General features: G+C 44.2%; 1 protein-coding gene across 10 annotated transcripts in view; it reads left to right on the top strand.

Moving 5' to 3' along the window:
* FBXO47 (F-box protein 47) overlaps positions 1–8,064 on the top strand; it is a 293,552-nt gene extending 285,488 nt beyond the window's left edge. For all 10 annotated transcript variants that reach the window (XM_073572527.1, XM_073572534.1, XM_073572538.1 and 7 more), the window contains one exon: positions 7,353–8,064. In XM_073572527.1, the coding sequence (XP_073428628.1) occupies positions 7,353–7,465 (113 nt within the window). In that variant the 3' untranslated portion in view covers positions 7,466–8,064. The remainder of the gene's footprint in view (positions 1–7,352) is intronic.
* Positions 8,065–12,734: the final 4,670 nt, after the last annotated feature.

Raw genomic sequence — 12,734 nt, 5'->3', positions numbered from 1 at the left:
TTTCACTGCTCTGTGTTAAAAACTTTTGTGAAGCACTGGGGGGTTCAAAGTGCTCACTACACATCTAGATAAGTTCCTTAGGGGGTCTAGTTTCCAAAATGGGGTCACTTGTGGGGGAGCTCCAATGTTTAGGCACACAGGGGCTCTCCAAACGTGACATGGCAACCGCTAAATATTCCAGCATATTTTCCATTCAAAAAGTCAAATGGTGCTCCTTCCCTTCTGAGCCCTGCCGTGCGCCCAAACAGTGGTTTATGACCACATATGAGGTATCAGTGTACTCAGGAGAAATTTCCCAACAATTTTTAGGATCCATTTTATCCTGTTGCCCATGTGAAAATGAAAAAAATGATGCTAAAAGAAAAGTTTTGTTGGAAAAATTAAAATGTCCATTTTTTCTTTCCACGTTGCTTTAGTTCCTGTGAAACACCTGAAGGGTTAATAATCTTCTTGAATGTAGTTTTGAGTAGCTTGAGGGGTGCAGTTTTTAGAATGGTGTCACTTTTGGGTATTTTCTGCCATATAGACCCCTCAAAGTGACTTCAAATGTGAGGTGGCTTTGTAAATTTTATTGTAAAAATGAGAAATCGCTGGTCAACTTTTAACCCTTATAACTTCCTAACAAAAAAAATATCTTGTTTACAAAATTGTGCTGATGTAAAGTAGACATGTGGGAAATGTTATTTAGTAACTATTTTGTGTCACATAACTCTGGTTTAACAGAAAAAAAATTCAAAATTTGAAAATTGCGAAATTTTCGCCAAATTTCTGATTTTTTCACAAATAAACGCAAAAATTATCAACCAAAATTTACCACTAACATGAAGCCCAATATGTCAGGAAAAAACAATCTCAGAATCGCTAGGATCCGTTGAAGCGTTCCTGAGTTATGACCTCATAAAGGGACACTGGTCAGAATTGCAAAAAATGGCCTGGTCATTAAGGTCAAAATAGGCTTGGTCATGAAGGGGTTAAAGGGATCGTGTGGAGATTTGCTGCAGAAGACCGGAGAAGATGGAAGTCTGCAGAGTCGGCTGGTGCTGAGAAAACTCATCATGGGGTCTGGACAAGAAGAAGAAAAGAAGGAGAACGACTCCAGAGATGACGACATCTATAAGGTACATGGATGTAAAATGTTATTTGTGACACTGACTAATTCTCAAGTTTTTATTTATGTTAGGAACATTAAAGGGGTTCTCCAGGTTTGTGATGATTCTGCAGTCATTCCTTGTGACTGCAGACTTTTGAATTCTCACAGTGCTAACTGAACGCTGTTAGGATTCTCTTGTGCCGGTAATTTACATACATGCGGTCACATGCTGACTAGACATGTGTGGCCTCACTTAATGAAAATGAATAGAGCGAGGCCGGGCACGTCGAGTCGGAGTGTGGCCAGAAGTATACAAATCACATACTTGTGCTGACATGATTGTACATCGGCAAGGGAGAATCCTAAAAGTGTGCAGTGCATTTGTTGTGAGAATTCAGAAGCTGCAATGTCAGGATTCAGCTCTGCAGGTTCCAGTACTCATCACATGGACACTTCACTCATATGCGATTTTCATAGTTATGGTCCTGTGACAACGAGCTTCTCTTCCTGCTTCTCTCAGTTTTTTACTGAACATTGAGAGCATTAGGGAGAGCAGCTCGTGGGTACATGGCTAAGTGTGCAAGTCGCATGTGTACTTGGGAGGGGGGGCGCCGAACCGAATTCTTGCCCCGGGTGCCAGAAAGCCTAGATACGCCTCTGACAATTGCCCCTAGAGTGTTGGTGTTTGATGAGGTGTGGATGTGAACATTGTAGGGGAAACATATGGAGATGGTGGATAAGGTTGTGGTTCCAAAGACACTCCCAAAAAGGATGACTGGACATGTTGTGGTTGAACTGAAGTACTTTCTGACTCAGATATCTGGCTGGCATAGGATTGTGATGTAGTATTCTCACCTCTTGTCAAATGGCTGTGTGTAACAAAATGCTCAAACACAGGTGTCTGCTGCCTTGATGGTAGAGTATAGGGCTGTGGATGGGCAAAACTAACAGCACTACTATCCCCCACAGAAATGATGGAAGGCACGTTTTGAGATTGTTGGCTGTAGGTGCTGGTGGGGGAAGACCCTTGGCCATAATGATGTCTGGAGGCACGGGAATGAGGAACCAAAAAACTGCTAGACCTTTTTTGTGAAGAATGTCTTGAGGCAGGAGCTAAAGACACAGAAGCATGGCCGGCCATTTGGCCATAACATTGGCTAGCGGCAGTAGCAGGGGGGCCAGAATAAGGGCCGGACATTTGGCCATAATGTTGGCTTGAGGAAGGAGCAGGAGGGCCAGAATAAGGGCCGGACATTTGGCCATAATGTTGGCTTGAGGAAGGAGCAGTAGGGCCAGAATAAGTGCCGGACATTTGGCCATAATGTTGGCTTGAGGAAGGAGCAGGAGGGCCAGAATAAGGGCCGGATATTTGGCCATAATGTTGGCTTGAGGAAGGAGCAGTAGGGCCAGAATAAGTGCCGGACATTTGGCCATAATGTTGGCTTGAGGAAGGCGCAGGAGGGCCAGAATAAGGGCCGGACATTGGGCCATAATGTTGTATAGGGGAAGGAGCTGGAGGCACAGGAATGGATGCAGCCATGCTCTCAGCTTATTGTGTTGCTGTGATAGGTTCGGCCCGTGAGGATAGTGTTCCAACATTTGGCACATCTCTGATGTTGGTATCAGATGCCATTTGTATGGGAAGCTGGCCAGCTCGCCATTGTTCTATGGGCCCTAGAACATGGTTGGGTTCCTGCTCTCCCTGACATGCAGCAATGAGGGTCAATATAGCAGCCCGTATACGTTCCTGCCGTACTTCAGGAACTTTTGCTAGGCAGGGGGAGAGGGACCTACAAAACCGCTCAACTGAATTTTCGGGTGTCAGGGAATTCATGATGGTCAAAACTCGCTCATCAATCAGCTCAGGCAACATTCGTGTGTCTTCATGTCGCCTGTTTCGTCGATCTCTGAGAGTGTGGGCAACATAGCGAGGGACATTGGCTGTTGATGCTGCCTGTGGTGCTGGGGCTGATGATGTTGATGCTGCCTGTGGCGCTGCGGCTGCTGCTGCTTGTGATGTTGCTTCACCAGATTGTTGTGTGCCTCCCTGAGCAGCATCATTGGAGGCTTCACCAGCATCATACACCTGTTCAGGCTGTGTTGGTGGAGTGGGGTCCGTTGGGGGTTTGGTCTCCGAAGCTGAGGTACATGCCAATGATCTGTCTGGTGTGGGCGAATCATCTGAGTCATCTAGGTTGTCAGACGTCCTAGGAGATAAAACATTGTGGAATAAATCTAAATAATTGACAACAAACACTAAATAAACTAACTAGTTACATTGTGGTAATTTTTGCAAACATATGAAGGTAGGTGTTGACTATGGAAAATCTTCAAATTTTCACATACAGTATCCACTTGTGTATGTGTAAAATTTGAACATTCTTTATATTATGGAATTATGGGTCCACAATTTTTAGGGGGCCTTTTAAAACCTTTTTGTAAAGAAATGTTTTAACTAAAACCACAGTTGTTGTAAGGTTATTATGTTTTGGCAAAAACACAGTCACTTACGGATTTAGCTCCAAGATTGGCCTTAGGAAAGATAAATTGCGGTAGTACACATATTGCCTAGTCTTGGAAGCACAGATGGTGGAGGGTAGGGGATTAAATGCCCGACTGAACTGGTCCCTCGCTGAGCGCCAACGCCGTTTGACCACATCATCTGTTGGTAAAGTGTTAAAAAAGAAAAAATTACATAAAGCACAACATTAAAATCTTACTTAAATACCAACATAAGATTTTCAGCTATGCTGTATTTCCTTATTTTTTGCTTTTGGATCATGATGGCTTAACAAAAATATCAAAACAATAAAAAATACACTGGCGCTGACCACTACAAGAGACGGGATGGTGGTACCTAGGGTAGACATAATCTGTGCTCAAACTGTAAAAATAAACCGTAGATAAATGAGAAAATAATTTACCGCGCTACCAAACTGCATACAAATTGGGCCACAAATGCACAATGTGTTTAGAAGTGAAACTAAAAGTAAATGAACTTCAAATGTATCACAAAAAGCCTACACTTCTCAGGAGAGTGAAGGAGATAATAATCAAACACGCCTGCTATAATACTGGTGCACTGTAACAGGCTACTGCTGCAACACAGAGGCTTACCCTGACTCCTAACTCTGTCCTGATCGCAGTAAGTAGGCCACAATGGGAAACAATGGGTGCAGAGCAGGCTGGGATGATGAGAACTGTAGGCTTTTTGTGAGACTTTGGAAGTTCATTTACTTTCAGTTTCACTTCTAAACACATTGTAGCCCAATTTGTATGCAGTTTGGGAGCGCAGTACATTTTCACAAAAAAATCAAAACACTTTTGGCCTGGACACTAAGACTAAGAAGTGTGTGACCACTTTCATCCATCCTGTCACCCAAAATGCAATGTTTGTTCTCCATGCCCATGCATAAAATCCGGTTAGAAACAACATAGCCTGCCAGACTTGTGGTGTGTAGAACAACACAAACCTTTACACAATTAAAAATTACCAGCAGACATAAGTAAGGGCTTGCAGTGTGTAAAACATTTTGTGTGGTGTCCAGAATTAAGTCTAAATATTCAATTTAGCACACTCAGACAGATTCAGTGGTGGGTCAACCAACAAATGTGACATACAAACACTACAAGTGTGGTTTTTTGGGCCATATGTTGTGTATGGGCGGTTAATAATAGTAGGAAGCACATGATGATCCTTACATGTAAACTAAGTCATAGGCGATCACCTTATAAACAACGTCATTTACACTTGCAAGGCAATTTTTTTTTTTTAAATTCGCTCCGGAAATTCACACATTGCAAAATATGGCAGCCTAGTTAGGCCAAAGCCCCAAAAATGTGAGACATCTGTACAGATATGGTTTTATACAGTACAGACTGTTAAATATGATATAACACAATTGTTATCCCATGGAACAGTGCAAAACTTCACATTGTAAACACATGTCTGACAAGTACCCATTGATTTAGCAAGGTAAATGGGTTTTTTTTTACAAATGTAGTATCCCTAAAACAAAAGTGTGACAGACATGAAGCTAGTGAGCAACACAAAAATACTGACACAGACACACACTGCATGTTTTTAAACTTTTCACCAAGCATGGTTAATGATGAATTTGTAGATTATATAGAGGGATCAGACTATAAGCCTAGGACTAAATGTAATATATATGATAATGTGATTCGACAGACAAATGCCCAAAAAGTTAAGCTAATGTGTGTTTTTGCTACACATGTAACCTTGCAAATCTAACTAACCATGTAAAATCTTTTCATATGAAAACATTTTGGAATTTGATTGTTAAAAAGGAACATCTATGGGGTAACTTACCAAACTTTGCCTGCTTGGCTGGTGAATATGTGGCCCAACCAGGTCTGGGGTAGAGCTGTTCAGCTACAGCAAACCAAGCACGTCCTATGGCCAGCCTGTCATGGTATCCGTCAGATCGAGTGTCCCAAAGTTCTGGATGTTGCTCCACCAGACGTATAAGCTGTTCTGTGTCCACACGTGGGGCCATAATTTTGTGAAAAATGACCAAACAACAAACTTCCAACCACTGTGAGAAGAGTCCAACTTCACCTCACTCCAAAAAATGTTGTCCATACTGTGAGCCAACTTTTTTGCAGGCAATGTCTAGACACCTGGCTGGTATTGATACAATTGGTTTCAACTTTAACCCTATATTTTTAAATACGCACACGGACAGCACACAGATGCCATCCGTGTGTGGTACGTGTTTACACGGACCCAATGACTTGTATGGGTCCGTGTGATCCGTGCTGTTGCACAAAAATGGACATGTCTGCGTATTTTGCACCCGCTGACATCTGCATAGACCCATTCATTAGAATGGGTCTACGTGTGTCAATGTCTCCGGTACGTGAGAAAACTGTCACTACACTTACCGGAGCCACTGATGTGTGAAACTGGCCTAAGGTGGAGTTGGTGCATGTGGTGCTCTGATTAGCTATTCATAATGCAGACTGCTGAAAGGTCACTGATCCCTCGGTGACCTGACCCCTAGTTTGCATATTGAATATCTGTATATACTTTAAAAGAAAAAAAAAAAGCTTCTGCAGGCAGGTGCCAGCCGTGACAACTGCTCCGCAAAAAAAACACATGTTTTGTGTGCCGGTAATACATTTTATTCAGGTTATTCAACTGGAGGGAAAAAAAATCTATTTGAAAATGGCTGCCGCCGCACCTGCACCGTAGCTGCTATCGGTGTCTAGCTGTGATCCAACAGCTGCTACTGCGCAAGCGCCGGCGGCTCCATCTTACAGGAGTAGACAAAAAATTCCTCCTCCAAGATGGCGTCACCCGTGCAGTAGCAGTTCTGCTACTGCGTAGGCGCGGACGGCGCTATCTTGGAGGAGGAATTTTTTTTTCCTTCAGTAAGACGGCGCTGCCGGCGCATGCGCAGTAGCAGCTATCGGATCACAGCTAGACACCAATAGCAGCTATGGCGCAGGCGCAACGGGCACTATTTTCAAATACATTTTTTTCCCTCTATCTTAATTGAATAACCTGAATAAAATATAATATTGGCACACAAAACATGTGATTTTGTTGCAGAGCAGGTGCCACGGCTGGCACCTGCCCTGCAGAAGTGTTTTGGGTTTTTTTTATACCGATATTCATTATGCAAACTAGGGGGCAGGTCACCAAAGGATCAGTGACCTGTCAGCAGTCTGCTTTATGAATAGCTAATCAGAGCACCACATGCACCAACCCTACCTTAGGTTCATGAGCATATCATTAACACAAAACTGAAAATAAAGATTAAAGAACAACCATAAGACTGATTTAATCAAACAAGGTATAATTTTATTCAGTATAACGGTGGTGACTTGACACTGTGTGTAGATTACTGTGCACGATCCTGCTGATAGGTTCCCTTTAAATAAAATATGCACCACAGCAGTGTCGGACTGGGGTGCCAAGGGCCCACCAGTAACATTGATCTTGGAGGGCCCAGTTTTCACCTGCATACAAATATTACACTCCCCTCATTCACAAATGTACCTATATAGCTAAATAATAATAAGCTAGGTAGTTTGGTTAATGAATGATGAGATGCTGCTTTTTTCTGTACAGAGTAAATCAAGTGAATTATGCCAAGTACTATACATATAGTGCGGTTGGGGCGCCCAGATCTGCACAGGGGCCCACCGGGGGGGGATTCCCCTATTACTCTGTGGGCCAGTCCGAGCCTGCACCACAATACTGAAAGTTTTTTTTTGTTATTTTTTTTTCCAGGGGGGCGCAATGAAGATGCCAGTGGCTTTCTAAATCTATTCCATCTGGTTAATGCTCAGGCAAACTTCCACAAAGAGGTCCTTTATTTGACACTCAATTCTACGTCTGTCTGAGAGAAAACTTCAGAGATCCTTGCATGTTCTTAAATAAAAGGTTCTAAGGGGTTTCCAGCAGTTGTAATGTGATGGTGTAATTGCTACTTATGCTGAACGAGGAACAGTATGTAGAGACATTTACTTAAGCATGATACATACACTAACACCAATATGGGGCAAGTGAATAACTAACAGGTTCATTCCTAGGATAGTAGCTGAAAACTCAAACTTTTATTTTTAATATTCTCTGGCCAACTTTTACTCAATACAAAATGTTAAGCTCTTCCTTATATTGGGAAATTTTATCTTTGCATTCACTTTAAATTCAGCAATGTTTTAATTATTAATAGCGAGTTGTCCACTGTTTAATAGATCAGGTAAATTTAAAATGAATGCAAAGCTTATGAGTATTTATTAATGGAGCTATGTCAATACCAGTGTTATTCTGCTCTATTCAGTGTCATTTGGTTGCTGAACTATTTCATTTACACAGTACAAACTTTCTGCATTTAATCAGAAGTATACTAATATATAGCTATATGAATGTATGCATATCATCACTTTCAGAAATAATTTATGTTTTGTCAATGGAGACAAAATAAAGACTATGAAACGTTGTAATGTAATTTTTTTTTATTTACTGATGACTTTGGTATAATTGTGTAGTAAAAAGGATACATTCTACAAGATATAGATGTTAGTGTATATATGCATCCTATGGTCACAGTTAGAAAAGGCAAATAAAACTTCCTCTTATTCTTCATTGATATGAGGGTTACATAAAAATATATATATTTCAGGAAACCCAATCCATAATATGAAGGCAATAAATAATATTTTGCTGCGTTTTATTTGGTAGTGACACACTTAGCAGATGCAGCAATGTCAGAGTAAGTGCGGTTTTACACGTCCAGATAATTCTGGTACCGGAGCTATCCGTGTCTGTGTGTCCATGTGGACACGTGGTACCTCCGTGTGGCAACCGTGTGCCGCACGTGTGCGCATCAGGACCACACGGACGGCGCCGGGAAGAAGTGCTACAGTAAGCGCTGTTCCTGGCGGCTGATGCTGACTGCAACTGTGATTCTGCTCTCCTGCTCTGCCGGCAGGAGAGAAGAATGAATGGAAACCCGACTTGGGGTTCCCCTCATTTTCATAACCAACCAGACGAAACTTACAGCTAGGGGCTGTAAGAATAGAGGGGTCCCCACTCTGTTTTTTTAATTATTTAATTAAAAAGGGCAGGGAAAGGGCAGTGGGAAGAACCGGGCAAAGCTCCAGATTGGGCGCATCTAATAGATGCGCCTTTTCTGGGCAGCTGGGGGCTGCTGTTTTTAGGCTGGGGGGGCAAGATCAATGGCCCCTTACCAGCCTGAGAATATCAGCCCTCAGCTGTCAGCTTTAGTCAAGTTGGTTGTCAAAAATAGGGGGGATCTCATGCCGTTTTTTAAAATTTATTTAAATAATTTAAAAAAACAGCGTGGGGACCCCTCTATTCTTCACAACCAACCTGGCTGTAGCTGACAGCTGAGGGATGCAGCCCCCAGCTGTAAGTTTAGTCTGGTTGGTTATTAAAATGAGGGGGACCCCACGTCGGGTTTTCATTCATTCTGCTCTCCTTCCCGGCGGCTGTCCGTGAGCACGAAGGACTGTGTGAACAGTTCTCCGTGTGCACATGTGCAGCACGTGTTGCGGGCTATGTGTCCGTGTTAAAACGGACATGTCTCCGTGTTTTGCACACGGACACACGGCCCGTGAAAACCCGCTGACTTCTGCATCCCCATTCATTTGAATGGGTCTACGTGTGTCAGTGTCTCCGGTACGTGAGAAAACTGTCACTACACGCCTTGTCCACACTTTAGTATTTTGCATCAGTATTTGTGAACCACTACTGGAATGATTTGCCCGTCTTCCATATTTTGTACCCACTCCTTCCTTGACTTAATGAAACACTGAATAAAATAATGATGAGTGAATAAGGCATAATAGAATTTCCCAAGTATTACTGAGCAGTGACATATATGAGATCAAGAGTCACCTATAAAATGTGGTTCCATATGTAATGCAGTGATTTCAATTTAGTCTCCATGTCTTTTTTATTTGTTTCCTTTAGGCTGTGTGCACATTCAGCATCGGACTCGAGCACCTTGGGTCAACCAGACAAAATCATTCTTGGTGCCCACTATGTAGCTACATAGAAATAAATATAAGACCACCAGTTGTGTGGTAAAACACGCTAATATCAGTGTATAATATAAGATAGTACACTTCATAATGTTATAGAAAGAGCTGGTGCCGACATTTTGGTGCAGACTCAATGATAAATGTCCCCTGATGTGTATTAACCACTAAACCAATGTTTTATAGCACCATGACATCTCAACTATACGCTGAAAAAATCCACAGCATGAATTGACCGACGCTACAGATTTGACATGAACAATTTACCAATTCATGCTGCAGATATTTACCTCTGATTTTATCCTTTGCAATACAGAGGATCAGGGCAGCGATAAAGGTGCACCATTACAAAGTAGTAAATGCAGCAATATCTGCACAATATCTGTGTGGATATAACCACTGTTCATTTCCTGTGGGATTTCCATTGTAGAAATTCTGCAGCAAATACATTATGTGAATTTCCCAACTAATAGTGGTGGGGGTCTTAGATCACTTATATATGGCATTATTAGTGATATCGAAAAAGAGCATTCCCTCACATCCCCCATACACTTTTTACATAAATCTCTCTGCTACCTATAATTATTATTATTATTATTTATTTATAAAGCACCATTGGTTCCATGGTGCTGTACATGAGAAGGGGTTACATACAAATTACAAATATCAATTACAGTAAACAAACTAACAATCACGGACAGATTTAGAGGGGAGAGAGGACCCTGCCCTTTAGGTTGGGGGGGGGGGGGGTTGCAGCAGCTCCAGTGATTATGAGGCGGTAGTTCCAGTAGTGGTGAGGAGGCAGTGGGGATCATTGCAGGCTGTAGGATTTCCTGAAGAGGTGGGTTTTCAGGTTCTGTCTCAAGGATCCGAGTGTGGATGATAGCCGGACGTGTTGGGGAAGGGAATTCCAGAGGATGGGGGCTATTCGGGATTCGGGAGAAGTCTTGGAGGCGGTTGGGTGAGGAGCGAATAAGTGTGGAGGAGAGAACGAGGTCTTGGGAGGACCGGAGATTACGTGAGGGAAGGTATCGGGAGATTAGTTCAGAGATGTATGGAGGAGACAAGTTGTAGGTCAGTATTAGTAATTTGAATTGGATACGCTGAGTGAATGAGAGCCAGTGAAGAGATTTGCAGAGGGGAGAAGCGGAGGAGTAGCGAGGAGAGAGATGAATTAGTCGGGCGGCAGAGTTGAGGATGGACTGGAGAGGTGCAAGGGTGTTAGCAGGGAGGCCCCAGAAAAGGATGTTGCAGTAGTCGAGGCGGGAGATGATGAGGGCATGCACAAGTAGTTTAGTAGACTGAGGGTTGAGGAAGGGACGGATTCTGGAAATATCTTTGAGCTAGAGGCGACAGGAGGTGGAGAGAGCTTGGATGTGCGGTTTGAAGGACAGGCTAGAGTCAAGGGTTACTCCGAGGCAGCGGACCTCCAGTACGGGGGAAAGCGTGATGTCGTCAATTGTTATAGAAAGGTCGGGTAAGGAAGATCAGTGAGATGGGGGAAAGATGATTAGTTCAGATTTGTCCACATTGAGTTTGAGGAAGCGAGAGGAGAAGAAGGTGTCATGATCTGAAGTGATCTGACAGTTTTAAATCACTGGGTGAACTTTTTTTACTTTGGAAAGTTCCACGGTGTCTTGACTGTCCCCGGTGGTGGTTTTGATATTGCACTTTAGGTTTTGTGCACTTAATCATGTATCAGGTGTTACACCCTATAAAGGTGTGCTAGAGGTGTGCAATCACTGCCTGTGATATTGTGAGAGTGTGTTCACTCTGTTTTTGGAGAGCCTGGAGGAAGGATGGAGCTGGTGAGGAGTCCTGCGCAGCTTAGCCAGGGGGGACGTGTTGCAGCTATGGTGTCTGGACGAAGGGCTGGCATGGCGTGGTGGGGTCGCAGTGATGGAGTCAGCGGGAAGTGTCTGCATGGTCTGGTGGAGTGGCTACTATGGAGAGTGGCACTCACCATGTGGGACTTGGCCGCTGAGCTGGACTCAAGCATGCTTGACTTCGTGGCAGAAGCTGAACACTTCCTTGGGACTCTGGTTCTAAGCAGCTGCAACTGGTGTTGGACTCTGCTCCAAGGCTGCACTAAGGTGAAGGATCCTGTTATGGTGATGGATCCAGGTGGAGAAGATGCACTCAGGTGGAGGGCTCTGTTGCTAGGAGCGCACGCAACAGAGCAAAGCTAAGTGGTGTTTCCCCTGTATTGTCTCTTTCCTCATGTGTGTTATTAGTGCAGTGGTGGGATTAGTCTCCGCACCGACCCATTCACTAGTGAGGGTTTAGGGTCAGGGAGAGCAAGGGCGTTAAGGTACGCGTGCGGCGCCCGGTGCGAAACCGGCATAGGGAACGTAAGGAGTGCAGGGACACTGGCTCAGGGGAGCTTAGGAGGTCTCCAATTCCCTTTTCCCTATTGCAGGGCCCACCATTGTTATAGTTTCCCAGGTTCCCCTTTATTATTTGATTATTGTATGTATAACGTGTAATACCTAAATTCGCCAGGTGGAGGCGGTGTATCCACCTGCACGTGTTATTATTTAAATGCGCCCCACTGGAGGCGGTGTATCCAGGGTCACGTGTGTTATGGGTTCGCCTTGCGGCATCATCTGCGTCCTGACACACGTGACCATGACATTATCACAGGCCTTACAGTTTTTTTTTTCTGGTGAGCTTTGGCCATGTGGAGACCGCTGAGTAATTGCTGCCGGGCCTCACTGATGTGAGTGGGGAGCGGCAAGGTGTTTAGAGCCGCTGCAGCAGCAGTTATCACGGTCTGGGGCCTCTGCTCAGATAACCAGAGGAAAAAAAATGGTGGCTGCGGTCTGGCAAAAGCCCCTAGAGTCGCTGCTGGGGAGCGGGACTTGCTCTCGCACGGGGAGGTACCCAGGCAGGTGGGAGGAATGGTGCCCCACGGAGCTGCCTGGTATTCCCCGAGGTGAAGGGGTACATCCCTGTGGTGAGCAGACTAGGTGTGTAGTCGCTGCTGGGGAGCGGGACTTGCTCTTACAGGGGACGCACCCAGGCAGGTGGGAGGAATGGTGCCCCACGGAGCTGCCTGGTATTCCCCGAGGTGAAGGGGTACGTCCCTGTAGTGAGCAGATTGGTG

Source organism: Dendrobates tinctorius, unplaced genomic scaffold (genome assembly GCF_039654945.1).
Source record: "Dendrobates tinctorius isolate UK_male_01 unplaced genomic scaffold, ASM3965494v1 ptg000032l, whole genome shotgun sequence".
NCBI lineage: Eukaryota > Metazoa > Chordata > Amphibia > Anura > Dendrobatidae > Dendrobates > Dendrobates tinctorius.
The sequence above is the reverse complement of the archived record's forward strand: the minus strand, read 5'-3'. Positions and strand labels throughout refer to the sequence as shown.